The sequence below is a fragment of the Symphalangus syndactylus genome, chromosome 3, assembly GCF_028878055.3.
Source record: "Symphalangus syndactylus isolate Jambi chromosome 3, NHGRI_mSymSyn1-v2.1_pri, whole genome shotgun sequence".
NCBI classification, from domain to species: domain Eukaryota; kingdom Metazoa; phylum Chordata; class Mammalia; order Primates; family Hylobatidae; genus Symphalangus; species Symphalangus syndactylus.
The window spans coordinates 73,918,698-73,934,740 of record NC_072425.2 but is presented as its reverse complement, the minus strand read 5'-3'; the positions used below and the strand labels follow the sequence as shown (position 1 = coordinate 73,934,740).

Genomic DNA, 16,043 nt, shown 5'->3' with positions numbered 1-16,043 from the left:
CCTTGCCATGGCCTGTGTTGTGGGGTCCTCTCTGTCCACATCCCATCCCTGATCTTCAGCCCCAGGATCCAACACTATAGAGAAAATTTGTAGGTGAGAGGCAGAGCTGATGCACCAACAACACGTAACAGAAGAGTCGGGACCTAAAAAGCTGTGTGTCCCTATAGCCCCAGCTACTCAAGATGCTGAGGTGGAAGGATGGCTTGAGCCCTGGAGTTTGAGGGTGCAGTGAGCTATGACTGTGCCGCAGCACTACAGACAGCCTGGGCAACATAGGGAGATCCTGCCTCCTGTTATTTAGTATTTTTATTTTATTTTTTCCTGAGACAGGGTCTCACTCTGTCACCCAGGCTGGCGTGCAGTGGCACAATCATGGTTCACTGTAGTCTTGACCTCCTGGGGCTCAGGCAGTCCTCCACTGTAGCCTCCTGAGTAGCTGGAACCACAGGCATGTACCATGGCACCAAGCTAATTTTTGTACTTTTTGTAGAGACAGGGTTTTGCCATGTTGCCCAGGCTGGTCTCAAACTCCCGATCTCATGTGATTGATCAGCTGCCTCAGCCTCCCAAAGTGCTGGGATTTTCTTTTTTTTCTTTTTTTTTTTTTTGAGACGGAGTCTCGCTCTGTCGCCCAGGCTGGAGCGCAGTGGCGCGATCTCGGCTCACTGCAAGCTCCGCCTCCCGGGTTCACGCCATTCTCCTGCCTCAGCCTCTCCGAGTAGCTGGGACTACAGGCGCCCGCCACCATGCCCGGCTAATTTTTTTTGTATTTTTAGTAGAGACGGGGTTTCACCGTGGTCTCGATCTCCTGACCTCGTGATCCGCCCGCCTGGGCCTCCCAAAGTGCTGGGATAACAAGCATGAGCCACCGCGCCCGGCCTAGTGCTGAGATTTTCACAGGTAGGCGCCACTGCACTCAGCATTGGTCCAGAATCAGGACCTGATTGCCAGGATGTAGGCAGTAAACCGGACACAGAAATTGAGTAGCCCAAGGAGATGAGAGGAAAGCAGAGGAGGTACAGGAGGAAGAGTCTCTTCAGGGAAAGAGAGAAGGTACATGGTGAAAGCCCCAAGACTGAAGAAGGATGGCTGCAGGGCATGGAACCAGGGGAGGGAGGACTGTTGGAACAGGGCCAAGCAACTATTCTTGTCAAACCTTAACTCTCCTATGGGCTTTGAGATGGGCTGAAATGTAAGACTTGACTAAAACAATAATGGACTGTTTTCTCCATTTTCTCCCAGAATTCTGGGTGTGTTTAGCAAACCAAACATTTAAATGTATGATCACTTAGGTCATGGACCCAGCTGATAGGGGTTTAATATAGGGGCTATAAAAGAAATAAAAAGTCCTAGAGTCAAGGTTACCTATGTTTGTTTCATAACTAGACTGATTCCTTTAATCTTTTTTTTTTTTTTTTTTTTTTTTTAGAGACAGAGTTTCGCTCTTGTTTCCCAGGCTGGAGTGGAATGGTGCGATCTCGGCTCACCACAACCTCTGCCTCCTGGGTTCAAGCAGTTGTCCTGCCTCAGTCTCCTGAGCAGCTGGGATTAAAGGCGTGCATCACCATGCCTGGCTAATTTTGTATTTTTAGTAGAGATGGGGTTTCTCCATGTTGGTCAGGCTGGTCTTGAACTCCTGGCCTCAGGTGGTCCGCCCGCCTCGGCCTCCCAAAGTGCTGGGATTACAGGCATGAGCCACTGCACCTGGACTTCCTTTAATCTTTAAAAAAATTTTTTTTGAGGCTGAGTACAGTGGCTCACACCTGTAATCCCAAGACTTTGGGAGGCCGAGGCAGATGGATCACTTGAGCCCAGGAGTTTCAGACCAGCCTGGGCAACATGAGGAGACACAGTTCCTACAAAAATAAAAAATTAGTTGGGTGTGCTGGTACATGCCTGTGGTCCCAGCTACTCGGGAGGCTGAGGTAGGAGGATCACTTGAGCCCAGGAGACTGAGGCTGTAGTGAGCCCAGATGGCGCCATTGTACTCCAGCCTGGGTGATATAGTGAGACCCTATCTCAAACAAAACAAACAAAGTTCAATGTAAATGGGCAGGTGTCACAGATATAAACAGGCCTGAGGTATATACGAAGAGTTTTGAGTCATGATTGTAGTCACTGAGAACTGATTCTGATCAAAGAATTTGTGGGATAAAAATGGAGATATATATGGATGATAAAAAATTTATGGATAATTTAAGGAGACAGACTCCTAAATTGACTAAGAAAAAAAGAGGCACTGCAGAGAGGAAGAGATGCTATGAGAGGAACTCTTTATTGAAATTTCCCTCTTTCATATCTCCAGATCTCCAATGGTTCATTTCTGAATAACTCAAGTGGTGATCAGAGCAGGGACACAACGGGGTGCTGGAAAGCTGTTGGGTGACCCATGAGAGAAGGCCCAATAGGTGGGTGCAAAACCCCAGCTAAGATGATGACTAGCCTCTTCAGACAGTGAGATGAGGAAAACAGCATTCAAAAGAAGATTCTGGTGGCACAGAACATTTTGGCTTCCATGTGCAATTTCTTAAGAATTGTTATGCTATTTTATGGAACTTTATCTTCTTTTCTGATAACCTCAAAATGTGGTGAAAGGAAATGTGGTAAAATAACAGAGTATTGGCAGGCCATGCCTATTCTAAATTTCAGACATTCCCTGAGTGCTGGCAGTGGGGCAAAAGCAATCCCGTATTGCATGAACTCAATCCTGTTGGAAAAGGGTACACAGGTTTCAAATCAAAGGCAATGATGCAGAATAGCTAAAGCAAACTCTTGCTTATCCACAGACTGATATCTAATCTATGAATTATTAAGTCCTTTGGGGTCACCTACACTTCCCTTTGGGTTAATTATCCTTCTTATTAACTCGGGAGAAAAAGAGAAACAAGTTTAAACTTAGTTAATGGAGAGACCAAAGATCAGCTTTGGAAAAAGATACAGTGGGAGGTGGATGAAGCTCAGCTTTTTGGCTTACACTGATTTAAAAAAAATTACTTATGAATTTTATATATCCTAAGTCATTTCTCTGCCATTGTTATGAAAAATTATAATTTGAACATACTATTTTTTCTGACTTTTTTTTTTACTTAATTTTGTGGGTACATAGTAGGTGTATATGTTTATGGAGTACATGAGATGTTTTGACACAGGCAAGCAATGTGAAATAAGCACATCATGGAGAATGAGGTAACTATCCTCTCATTTATCCTTTGAGTTACAAACAATCCAATTACATTCTTTATTTAAAAATATACAATGAAGTTATTACTGACTATAGTCACCCTATTGTGCTATCAAACAGCAGATCTTATTCATTCTTTCTAATTTTTTTTTGTACCCATTAAACATTCTCATCCCCTCTCCAATCCCCGACTACCCTTCCCAGCCTCTGGTAACCATCCTTCTATTCTTTATGTCCATGAGCTTAATTGATTTGATTTTTAGATCCTGCAAATAAGTGAGAACATGTAATGTTTGTCTTTATGTGCCTGGCTTTGAATATACTAGTAATAGCCATGTTTCTATCACTTTTTTTGGATCTAGGTAAAATGAAAAAGGGCAAAAAACTTACTGCCTTGGGGAAGAATACTAGATTAAAAGATGACACTAGGAATACTGCTAAATCCTTGCATTTGCTTAAATGTTGCCATCAAGGAGAAAATTCAAACCTCAAACTTCCAAAGGTGAAGCCTGGCAGGTGGGGTGATGGTGGATGATCTGGATGCTTTCATCAAGAGTCTGGGAATTAAATGCCTATAGGCAGGCAGATGAAGTGTGTAGGTAAAGCAGGCAGGATGTCAGACGATCAAGGCAGGGACTCACTCTGTGGCAGTGGAGAGCATGCGAAGTCCAAAGACATATTCAGGATGAATTTTAACAATCACTGCAAGTCCAGCAAAACAGCCCTGTGTGGGCAGATGCCACCCACAAGCCACCGTTTTTTGAAGTATGCTTTTGATGGGTTAAAGGAACCCGAAAAGAACTCCCTACTGTGATCACCAGAAAATGTAGGTAACCCTTAAGAACCAATGGGAAATAAAAAGAAATGCCAGGAAATTACAGATAGAAAAAAACTTTTCCTGATATTTAAAATTCCTAAGTTCTAGAAATTATGTAAATTTGACACAAATTCTGGGCAGCATTATAAAATGGCTCAGTAGTAGGTAATTAAACAGATGGTATTTTTTGATTGCTTAAAAAAGATAAGGTTAACAGGAGACTACATGAGATCATTATTAATCTTGCCCCTTTTCTGATAATCAAGACTAATATATTGATATAGATGCACAATATCTGTGATGTACACTGTGGTTTTAGCCAGGAGATTGACATGCGGGGCCACCTAGAGAAATGTGAATACTTAGCTGGCTAATTAACCAAAGGAGAGATGGTAGAGCAATGAGCTGATGTCATGAAAGACATTTTCTGGAGTCATGCAGTGGTCCTCTGACTTGGTTCACCTGATCTGTGCTTGTGAACATTTTGGTGAACTATGTCTAAGACATAGTAAGTGTGGTTATCAAACAAAAGATGGCCTAAAATGCATAGGATGAAAAATTAATATACTAGGTGAAAAAATCAGGATCCAAAATTACTTGAGGTGCTGAAATAATGAACTAAAGGGGGAAAAAAAAGAAAAATTTTATAGTAATGAATACTAAGTCTTGATTCTAGGTTAGAACAAACATTTCACCAGAAGAAGTTTGAGGATATTGAATCAGTTCATGTAAAAAAGCCCTGGTTTAATTCATTGAAAGCGTACTCTGAACCAAAGATGTGACTTGGTTGCTAAGACTAGTAATATAATCTTATAGCACACCTAATGTGTAGGTCAAACAATAATAATAATCACCATTTATTGAAAGCATAATACCTCATATATGCCTCTCAATAACTTTTAATACTCTATAGTTAGGTCTTAATAATCCATTTTACGAATGGGGACACAGGTTAAGAGGAGTTAAGTAAATTGCTCAAGAGGAGTTAAGTAAATTGCTCAAGGTCACATAGCTAGTTATTGCAGAATTAGTATTAAAATTTTGTTATACTATATTATGCACATTATACTGTGTTCTTTCTGTTATACCATGGAGAGAACTCCTTGTCCTACTCTATATGTACTAGTCCAGTACATAGTAGGTGCTCAAAAAAAGTAAACGAATGGATAAAGGAATTAAATCTAGGCTCTAACAACACAGGTAACTGAGTTTAACTTAGGCACCACGTTTAAAGGATGTTGACAATTTAAAGTGCATACTGAGAAAGTGAGCAGGGTAGTAGATGATCTGCTGGAAAGCAGGATAAGCAATTAAATGATCTTGGGATATCTACTTTGGAAAAGACACAGCACAGTGGGGAGATGACAATGATCTTCACATATGCAAAATATTATTTCAGAGAGAAAAGAATTTTAATTTTCTTTCCTTTTTTTTTTTTTTTGAGGCGGAGTCTTGCTCTGTCACCCAGGCTAGAGTGCAGTGGTGTGATCTCTGCTCACTGCAGCCTCCACCTCCCGGGTACAAGCGATTTTCCTGCCTTAGCTCCCACAAGTAGCTGGGATTACAGGTGCCTGCCACCACGCCCGACTAATTTTTGTGTTTTTAGTAGAGACGGGGTTTCACTGTGGTGGCCAGGCTAGTTTCGAACACCTGAACTCAGGTAATCTGCCCACCTCAGCCTCCCAAAGTGCTGGGGTTACAGGTGTGAACCACTGCACTCGGCCTTAATTTTCAGAGAGAAAAGTCTTTTCCTGTATTCATTCCTAAGACTGGTAGCATAGGCAGTTTGTTCTCTTTTCCAGGAGGTGTTCAAATCAAGGTTGGGTGTAACCAGAGAAGGCATTCTTTCAAAGTAGAGTTCCTATATCCCCTCCTCCTACTCAGGCCTAGCTCATGCCGGTTGCTCAGAACATGTTTGTTAAGTCGACATTGATCAGGTGTGTGGAGGAAACAACTGCTTTGGGTACAAGCAGTCTGTACTCAGTGACTTCCAGAACATTTTCCAAATGTAAGATGCCAGGATTTTATATGCTCCACAGTGAATAATTCAGCACCATCCTCTCCCAAGTTTGGACTTATAGCTGTCCATTGGTTTTCATCAGTGGTTATTAAAGTATGGTTCCCAGACAAGCAGCATCAACATTAACATCAGTATCATCTGGAAACATTTTAGAAGTGCAATTTTCAGGCCTTACTGCAGATCTAGTGAATCAGAAACTCTAGGGGTAGGAAGGGGGGTACCCAGCAACCTGTGTTGTAACAAGCCCTCCAGATGATTCTGAGACCTGTTAAAGATTGAGGACCACTGGGTTGGATGTTTCTGGTCATCCCTGCTGGGATGCACACAAGAACTCAATGAGGCTGCATGTTTCCTGAGGACTGAGGCCTGCCTTGTGGATCCTTGGTGTGTGGCTTATTGCCTGGCAATGGTGAAAGCCTGGTATTCACATGTTGAAACAGAACTGAACTCATGAAAAGGTAGTGAGCACAACATTTGATGGAACAGGCTTCAAGAATTGGTTATCTTCAGCCAAGAGTCCACAGCCCCTCATCAAAAAAATAAATAAATTAATAAATTTTAAAAAAGCCAGTCACCAATGTTGCATAATAGATGAAAAGCTTGGTTGTTTGAGTATAATTATCATTAGTTAGATACTGTCCCAAATAAAGCAGAGGGCATTGGTTACTCTACTGGTGCATTATATTCTAGAACTGTATTGCTCTAGATGCATCAGGGTCATTGCTATATAAAAGGGAAAGACAAGGATTTTTCAGAATCAGGTTCCTATGAGGTGTTAGTGATCTCCTGAATATTGTATTTAGCTCTTTACATACCACTGTGATGCAAAAGTGTGATTGAATAATGATCCATTTAAATGGATAATTATGGGGGTATCTTTGTATTTCTAAGAAGACTCACGCAAATACAACGTGTATAAATAACTTGTGTTTTAAGGGCAGTGGCAGGAGGAGGAGTAAGAATCTCACTCTGTAAATAAACTCCTTTTCCTAAGTCTTTTAGTAGGACAAAAAGGCAGCTCTTAATGTTGTTGATTTCAAATCTCTGTTATTGGGGTTATCTAATGTGAATGTAAAATTATATAACATTCTACACACTGTATAGAATATACACAGCTAATTTATGTAAATTTAACCATATATACCTTTCCAAATGTGTGTATATACATACATATACATATGTGTATATGTCTCTATGTCTCTATCCCTTTCTCTCACTCAATCAAATGTAAATAGGACAGGTGATTTCACCTGCCACTCCACTCAGAAAGGACATGTTCTGGAAGATGTTTGAGATTGGTAATATGGATCTACTCTTCCCTTGGTTAATCTCTGTTCCCTTGTGCATCCCATGGTGTTTCTGTTTTGTGAGTGCAATTTCAGTGTTGAGAGACATTATCTTTGGTTCACTTACAAATGCAAAAAAAAAAAAAAAAAACCCAACAACAACGACAACAACAGCATTAAAATTCCAAAACCCACACAAACAGAAGCAGCAGAATGAAGCCTGGCTTAGGTTTGTTTCTCTGGCACCTGGGCTTGGTCTTGAGGTCATCTTGGTCTTTCAGGCCCCTGTTACTCCAGAAGGTCAGTCTAATGCCTAGGACACAGGGAAGGTGGGTCTACATTCTGTCCTGGACTTCTGGGAGTTGCTCACCTTGGCCATCCTCTTTGAGGATGGAGCTCTGTAATCACCCAGAAAGGAACAGGGCCTTGGGGAAGGAGTATTCTTAAAGGGTTTGCAGGCATGGGACCAGAGGCTCAAGTGGATGTACTATAGTTTCTTTTTGTTTTTTTTTCAGAAAGAATTAGTGAAATGGTCACAATTTATTCACGTGTGCTGGTGCCTGCACCTCTTCATTCTAGTTCCTCAGGGAGGCAAAGCCTTCCTTGCATCTTAACACTCTTTTTTCCCTACCTCTCTTTCCCCCTAGGTCTATGGCTTTTCGGAATTTAAAAAGCATTTCAAATGCCTGTAGACAAATGCTTTGTAAACATATCTGAGCAATGGGTAATGTGTCCACATAGAACAATTTCCGGGGAACCACATGGTTATATGTCTGTTAATAAATAGCTTTCTCAAGGCCTCAAAATGAGAAATATCTTCAGACTTTTAGTTTCTTCTTCTGTTTGCCAGAAAATTGCTTTACATTATATCATCATAAAATGGTCTATTTTGCAGCAACAGAGGTGTATAAAATCTGTGCATGGCTTTAAACTTTATTAGTATTGGCTGAGTACCGATGGATACTATCACTCAATGGCATATGTGTATATACCTACTTATATAGACTGAATTCTTCAAAGAAATAAAGGGCCAGGGACAAAATATACCATTTGGGTAATTCCTACAGAGCCACTAGAGAAGTCTGAAGTGGATGAGCAGACAAAATGTCATTTCATAAAAACTGGAGGTGACTGCCTTGAATCTTAAAAGCCTGAGTCATACTGACTAAAGTCGTCAATATGTTAGGCCTTTCTACACTATTTCTAATTTGCTTCTGCCATCTTTATATTGCAAATGGTTAAAATTTAAAGTTACATCTATGTTTTGTAATATTCTGGGTTTCCTTTGGAACAGTGGTTCCCAAATGCTAGGTTCTGAATGTGCCAGCCTGGAATGAAGTTTCTATTAGTCTACAGCAAAATAAGAAAAATAAGAAAACGTAAGTGCATTTTCATAAAGCTAAACTTACTAGGTTTAAATAATTCTCTTTATTTGAAGATCTGGTGCTCTCTCTCTCTCTCTTTTTAATACCCTGAGGTGTATCCTTCAGACTGAAGATTTTTCTTATAGCCCTGCTGGCTATACTATTTGGCCAATGATATCTAAATGTATATAACCATTCGGTAGAAAAATCTGCTTTTTTTTTTTTTGCTTTCATCTTGTTCTATAAAAAGGAAAAAACAATACTGGGGAAAAATCCTAATTAGCTATTTTACAACTCTGTTACCGTCATTTATTCAGAAGGTGTTGGGCACCCATATAAGGCAGGCACTAGGGCTGTTCAACTCCTTTGGAAAAGACATTCAATAGTCTACACAAAACATAAACTAATGGAGAGCATAGAGTCAGGTTGAGTCTCATTTGGTTTTTGTCTGGATCAGAACTTCCCAATTTCTGATCTGAGCCAGCAACCTCAGGCCTGTCCTGTACTCAAAATTCTCTTCTGTCTGGGAGGACAGCTGCTACTGCTTGCTAGAGAAGTTTAGGATCTGTAAGTCTGGGATTTTGATCTATAGATACTTTGGGCAATGTTCTGTTCTCTCATAAGCTCCATGATTTCTCAGACAATAAAAACAAACACAAAAGATCTCTGTTTTGTGACTGTATGAATAAATTCGATGGATAAAGCATGCCTTGGCACAACACATCTGCGGGAGGCATGTGTCCACAGAACACACCTTTCTGAAGTCACCCGTATCCTCTCATCATTAGACGAGTTGAATCGATCATCCTTTTCTCTGAAGTATTCTTCTATGCATTGCTCTTCAAAGTCATGTACTTTCTTGAGCTCATCATCGGTTATGAAGAGTTCTGTGGAAAAAAAAAAAAAAGCCATGAGGGAGAGAAGTAAAAGTGATGGCATCTGATTTGTGGGCCTAGTGACATTCCCAGTATAAATCTAGGTAGGAAAAGGGGCCTAGATTCCTTGCTAAGTCTCAAATGAAATCCAAATCCAATTAGCCAACTTGCATCACTGTCTTCTTTCTGAACATGAAATTTATTATGGGTCTCTGAAATTCACCTGAGCATATCTGGTTTACTGCAGGAGCTGGGTAGAATTAGGCACGTTGTGAGGCCAGGGAAAAAGCTAAATCAACGAAAGGGAAGCTATTCAGAGCATAGAGTATCTTAAAAGCTCAAAAACTTCTGGGCTGGGGGGTGTGGCAGAGAGACATTGTTGATTGGCCTTACTAAAAGTCCTTTTGCAACCTCATTCTCCTTTTTCCCTTTCCTGCTACTGAGCTTAGAAACCCAGCACAAACATTTCCAGTTTCCCTTGAAGCTAGCAGCAACCACGAGGACCCAGTTTGGGCCAAGAAACAAAAGAAGTCTGCTGCAGGGAGGAGTGGTGTATTGGGAAGAGGTTTTACTTTCCTGATAAAATATAGACATGTGGTTGCTTCTTTCTACAGTTTTTCACCATCTCCTCTTTTTCCTGCCTGGAACATGAATGTGATGACTGGAGGTGAGGCATCTATTTTGTGGCCATGAAACAAGAAAGCACAAAAGGAATAGCTGAGCCTAAAAAATAGAAGGAATCTGGATCTTTGACTTCAGTGAGCCATTGTTGAGCTCTGGGCTCTTCACTTTTTGTTAAGTGAGAAAAAGCCTTATTTATTTGCGTTATTGTTAGCCTGGTTCCTGTTAATAGAAAGTAAATGGATTCATAACTGATATAGCAGTAGAAAGAGCCTAGTGGAAAATTGAACCTTTAAGTGGTTTACGATGGCTGGGCGCAGTGGCTCAAGCCTGTAATCCCAGCACTTTGGGAGGCCGAGGCGGGCGGATCACGAGGTCAGGAGATCGAGACCATCCTGGCTAACACGGTGAAACCCCGTCTCTACTAAAAAAATACAAAAAATTAGCCGGGTGTGTTGGCGGGCACCTGTAGTCCCAGCTACTCGGGAGGCTGAGGCAGGAGAATGTCATGAACCCGGGAGGCGGAGCTTGCAGTGAGCCGAGATCGCGCCACTGCACTCCAGCCTGGGGCACAGAGCAAGACTCCGTCTCAAAAAAAAAAAAAAAAAAAAAAAAAGTGGTTTACGAATCAGGGTTGGGGGAGAGAACTGCTTTGCCAATTCTTAAATGGGACAAGTCACTCTTCTAATCCCATGCCCTCGAGATGTGATAGGGATTGTCCCAAATATTTGGAGTCCTGGATTTTGGACCCTCAGGGATTTAGTTTGCTGAGGTGGCTCTTGCTTGCTTTGAGACATTAGCCTGAATTTGCCTGGGGCATGGAAAGTATGAATGTAAAAGCGGGTGAGAGAAAAGAAAATACCAGAAATCAGACTGCTCTTGTCAAATATGGGAGGCTTCCTGAGGTGAGGAAGACCTGTATCACAGGGGACACTTGAGATTCACTCATGAAATTACACAGAGCATTAGTCTGGAGGGAGGGGAATGAAAACAGGCAGTTTAGAGAGGCCCTCAAAGCACAGACGATTGCTATTGCTGCTATGCGATTGCTATATTTGAGACTCAAAGGAGTATATTTAACACTTATTCTTCTGGCACTTCATTTAACTTCTTTGGCTATATGTAATGCCTTTTTAACAAAAATAAAATACTATTTTTTAAAACTCCATTAACACGTCAAATTTTAACAATAAAACTTAAATTTTACATTTCAGGGTGTTTTGTCTGAGCCTCTGCCAGAACTTGGCAGTGCCCTGGGTTCTTTTAATTAAGCCTACAGATGGATAGTGAAAAGTTCAGTTTCCCCGACTGATTCGTGTAATGCAGGGCCCTTGTCTCTGACCCTCACCATTTTCCACCCAGCCACAGCACTAAAATCTTTCTTCTCTGAGAAAGCGGACATGGCTGTTCCTCCCTTCTGAGCATCCAGTGACCTGGCAATGCTTTCGTTGCTACCATTGGTGATAACAAGAAGAAAACCCTGAACAGCAGCTGCATGGAGCTGGCTCCCATCTAGCCCAGTGTCTGGCTTGTTCAGGTTCTCTGGCCTTCTGTGAGGGGGTGGGCACTGGAAAGGAAATGGATCTCTGGACTGTCCTACTTCCTGCATTGTATTTACAAACACTCCCTTCCTAAGCTCTCTGGATAAGTGAGGTTCCTCTTCTACCACAAATGATTCATGCTTTATTGTAAATTATTTTGGGACTCTGAGCTAGCTCTCAGCATGTTATCCACTGCAGGCTATCATTCATTAGAGCATCCCGCTGCCCCTGATTTTGTATCCCATGCTCCTCCACATTGGCTAGAGTTCCTGAGTCGAGAAGCTTAGGGTTTATTTCATAGGTCATCCACCCCGATCCCTCCAACTTTTCTCTTTGTTTAAATTTGTGTTTCAGATGGAAACAGTGAATTCTGGAATTCCCAGGTCTCTCTAATTTAAATGTCTAAAAAGAACTTGGGCACTGCAAGGTCAGGGAGGGTGTTAAGAGCTTCAGATTTAGAGAAGCTGTTGACCAAATCATTTTGGTTTCAAACCTTAGATATCCTGGTGACCACACAGAGGGAGGTAGACTCCCGGGCTATAATCCCAGAGGCTCTTGTTCAGTAGATTTGATGTAGGTGGCCTGTTTGACACACTTTGAGAAACCGTAGGAGCTTGCTGGTATGGGACTGGATTCCCAGTGGTTCTTAATGGAGCGTGGTACCCAAGGGGTATTTAGGAATCTGCGGGAGTCACTAGTATTTAATGTGTGGAGGCTGGATATGCCAAACCCCCTGCAGTGTGTGGCACAATCCTACACAACAAGGAATTGTTCCACCTCAATGCTAATAGAACCTCCTTTTAGAAACACTGGGCTGGAAGGTGGATGGTGAAGGGTCTTCTGTTTTGTCTTCCGAGTAACAGAAAGCAGGGCTGGTCTTCTCATGAGGCAATCTAGGCACAGCCCCTAAGGTTTAGGAAAATGTTTAAGATCAGAAAAAATTATAGGTCCAGAAATTATTGCTTAAATTATATATAATGTAGCCTTGGGTGGCATATTAATATGGTTGATGTATTTTGAGATGAGATCTCTGGAAAGCAAGAAACTTAGAACTTATGAAGGTACTAAAATAGCCCTGCTGGAGACTGAGTGTATCTCCCTAAGAAAGACATGAGGCTAAGAGTGCTCAATTTCAGCCTCTACCATCTTCCTTCTGACATTATTTCTCATTCAAGTCAACTCCCTCATCCCCCAATACTCTCCAAGCCTTTAGAGCTGTCTGCAGCCTGCTAGAGGCAGGAGGAACTAGGTGGGCATGCGATTCTGCATGATTGCCTATAGGAAGTGGTAGGGATTTCTGATTTGTGGCGGCTGGGCTGTCGCTTGAAGCTTACTCAGGCCGTAGTCCCTTTCATCCGGGTCGCTCTCGTGTTTCCTCCATCGGCAGCACAGGTGCTGGAATATCATGGTCATGTGGCTGAAGATGATCAGTGGTGGGGGCAGAACTGGCCTTTCATGGAAAGTCATGATGAGCTGATACCTCTGAAACTTCCACACTTGGTTGGATATCGATTTCACTTCAAAAAATGTATTGCTAAAATAGAGACCAAAGAGAATCAAGTGAGAAAAACCCACTGTTTTCTGAAGCATCGACTCCCCTTCACCCCTGCTGTCCTCATCCATCCCAAGTGCTCTAAACGACCCACTTACTTAAAGACAGCAATGAGGAGGTTGACCAGCAAGATGTTTGCCACTAAGAGGTAGCAGGCCATGATAGCCGGCACGATCCAAGCTCCTGTCTTGCAGGGAGGCAGCTGGATTATTTTACCATCCTCTCGGGTCTCATTCTGTCCACAGGGAGCTGGAGGGAGCAACACACACAAGAAATGAGAAACTGTCTATTTGAGTTAGAAAAAAAAAAAAAAGATTTGTATGAGGGTTTTAGATGGAAGAAATATATAGCCATCTCAAACAGAAAAAAGTTCCAAACAAGCCAAAATTGAAAAATGAGAGCCTCATGAATATCTCGAGGGTCTGCTACGCTGGCGGTGGGGGGCCTCGGTTCCACAGTCTCCCCAAGTTATCACCTGACCAGAAGACGGGGGTGGAGCCACCTGCTTGCTCACCCTGCCGCTAGGTGAGGTGAGGCCCCTACACTGGGTGAGGGGCACTTGGTGCTCCTTCTGAAGCCTGGTGAGAACTTTTCTTGGGTGTGCCCAGGGAGAAGAGAGTCCCACCACTGGCAAGTTACTTTCAAAATGTGCTATAGAGGCTGTCAGCCCGACAGCTGTAAGAGCAGCAGCATCTCGGGACTATTGATCAGAAATTAACACCAGGGCAGCCGTTAATTGCTGCACGAAACAACCTGGGAGCTCCAGCTAACGATTTGCTGTCTCAGTACAGAAGGAACAACACAGGGCAGTGCCTTGGGAAGTATTTAGTGGGCTTGTCGCTCTCTGCTCCTGATGGATGGGATTTCATTAGGAGGGCAATGAGGGGTGATGGGCCGCGATCATGGAGCTCACAGCCACACCCGTTCTTCCAGCAGCGTTTCCATTCCAAAAGTGTGCTTTTCAGGGCACAGGAAACAAAACCTAACCGCAGTGGATAAATGGGCAAATAGGGGGAAAAAAAGCCTGGAGGTGGGAGTGAGGAGGAAGGTGATATGTGGGATTGGCTGAGTGTGAGTAATGTGCTAATGAGGCGTGCTTGGAATTTCCGGGTAAATGCAAGAAAGAAAAAAATCCCTGACAAAGCTTCCTAGTGCTGCACAGACAATGTGGCTCGGGAAGCCAGATGATGCCGTGAGGTGCCAGGCATGGGTGAGGTAGCCCTCTCCAGCCCCCTATAATGGCTTTAGAACAAGGCTCTTTGCATCTACCTGTAAAAGGGGGTTGGGGGGAGTGGGAGGAGCACCAAGAGGTCTCAGCAGTTGCCACAGGCTGCTTTTGATGATCGGCCAGGAAGATTTGAAAAGTTGACCCAGAATCTACTCGGCTGGAGTACTTGGCAAGAGGCGTCCATTCCTTTCTCAAGAGTTTCCGTTGCTAGGTTGCACATTCTACAGTGATTCTCAACCCTGGCTGCCCTGGGGATCACCTGGGGAGCTCTAAAAAATACCAATGCCCAGCTTGGCTCCAGACAATTGAATCAGAATCCCTGAGGGTGCCCCACGCATCAGCATTTCTTTTAAAACTTTCTAGGTAATTCTCAATTGCCATGAAAATTGAGTCCACTGGGCTAGAATTAGGCTGGAAAAATTATGTAATTTTTGATATGCTCTGAGGCCCAAAATGCATCTTCTCAGCCTATGAGGATTTTAATAACATTAGGACACCAAGACCTGGTTTTTATGGCCAAGAAAAGAGGACCAAAGTGCTTCCTTTATTTCTGCCTGCCAAGATGATTTGATGCAGAATCAGGCATTTTTGAAGAGCAAGAATCTTTTTTTATAATTGCAGTTGTGGCACTAAACACCCAAGACAGCCCTGTAAGAGGTCCTGATCATTTCCACCCTTAGAAGGAAAACTCAGCAACGAAGGCCCCCTGGCTTCAGCATGAAGTCAAACTCTGAGAGTGCCTGGCCCTGGGCCATGTCTTGCCACCTCCCACCTCTCCCTCTGAGCACAAACTGGACTGAGTTTCCTGCAGTTCCTAGAAATGCCATGCGCTCTCTTACTTCTTGATTTTGAGCCATGCTGCTGCTTGGCTTCTAAAAGACCCCTCTGCTACCTTGCTCTCATTCCCATGCTTCACCTGGGTGAATCCTGCTTACTCTTTAGTGCTCACCTGGCTTTCCAAAGCCCACCCAACTCCCTTGCTGTCCCATCCAGCAAGGACTTGGGTAGGTATCTTCCTTACAATCCCAGAGCACTCTCTGCCTGCCCTTTTGGGGGTCTCTCACACTGTATCACCATTGCCAGTTTACTCGTCTGTATTCCACACGAGATTCCTGGTGGAAGGTTGCTCCTCAAGATTTCTCATCATCTGGCTCAGTGCGTACACATAGCACATCCACATGCACCTGTACGGGACGAATGTTGCATAAATACAGGAGATCATGGGGACACGATCTTGTTGTTGGACACTAATAGACATTTCCCACACCTCCGCAGGCCTACTTGTGATGCACAGTCCTAGCTCTGAGGGGTCATTAGCTCCTTTCTTAGGTTCTTTCCAGAAATCCTGCCCTCAGCTTGGCAAGGAATCTTTACACTCAACCTGACTTCAGCGTCTTTGCTACCCACTTGGCCACAGGCCTCATGGAACCATTGCTTTGTTTTTCTCTCCTCTGCGAAGCTTCTTGCACCTACTCTACCCACTTCCTCCCAGCCTAACAGTCTGGTAGGCTGGTCACTCCTCTATTCTGCCCTTTCCTCTGGCTCCTGCTCAGATCTC

The 16,043-nt window shown here is 43.1% G+C and overlaps 1 protein-coding gene across 23 annotated transcripts in view; it reads right to left on the bottom strand.

The window, feature by feature from the left end:
• Nucleotides 1-16,043, bottom strand: part of TRPM3 (transient receptor potential cation channel subfamily M member 3) — a 943,194-nt gene that overhangs the window by 15,870 nt on the left and 911,281 nt on the right. For all 23 annotated transcript variants that reach the window (XM_055272296.2, XM_055272299.2, XM_063636996.1 and 20 more), the window contains 3 exons: nt 13,356-13,506; nt 13,040-13,239; nt 9,423-9,555 (listed from right to left, as the gene is read on the bottom strand). In XM_055272296.2, coding sequence (XP_055128271.1) covers nt 9,423-9,555; nt 13,040-13,239; nt 13,356-13,506 — 484 coding nt within the window. The remainder of the gene's footprint in view (nt 1-9,422; nt 9,556-13,039; nt 13,240-13,355; nt 13,507-16,043) is intronic.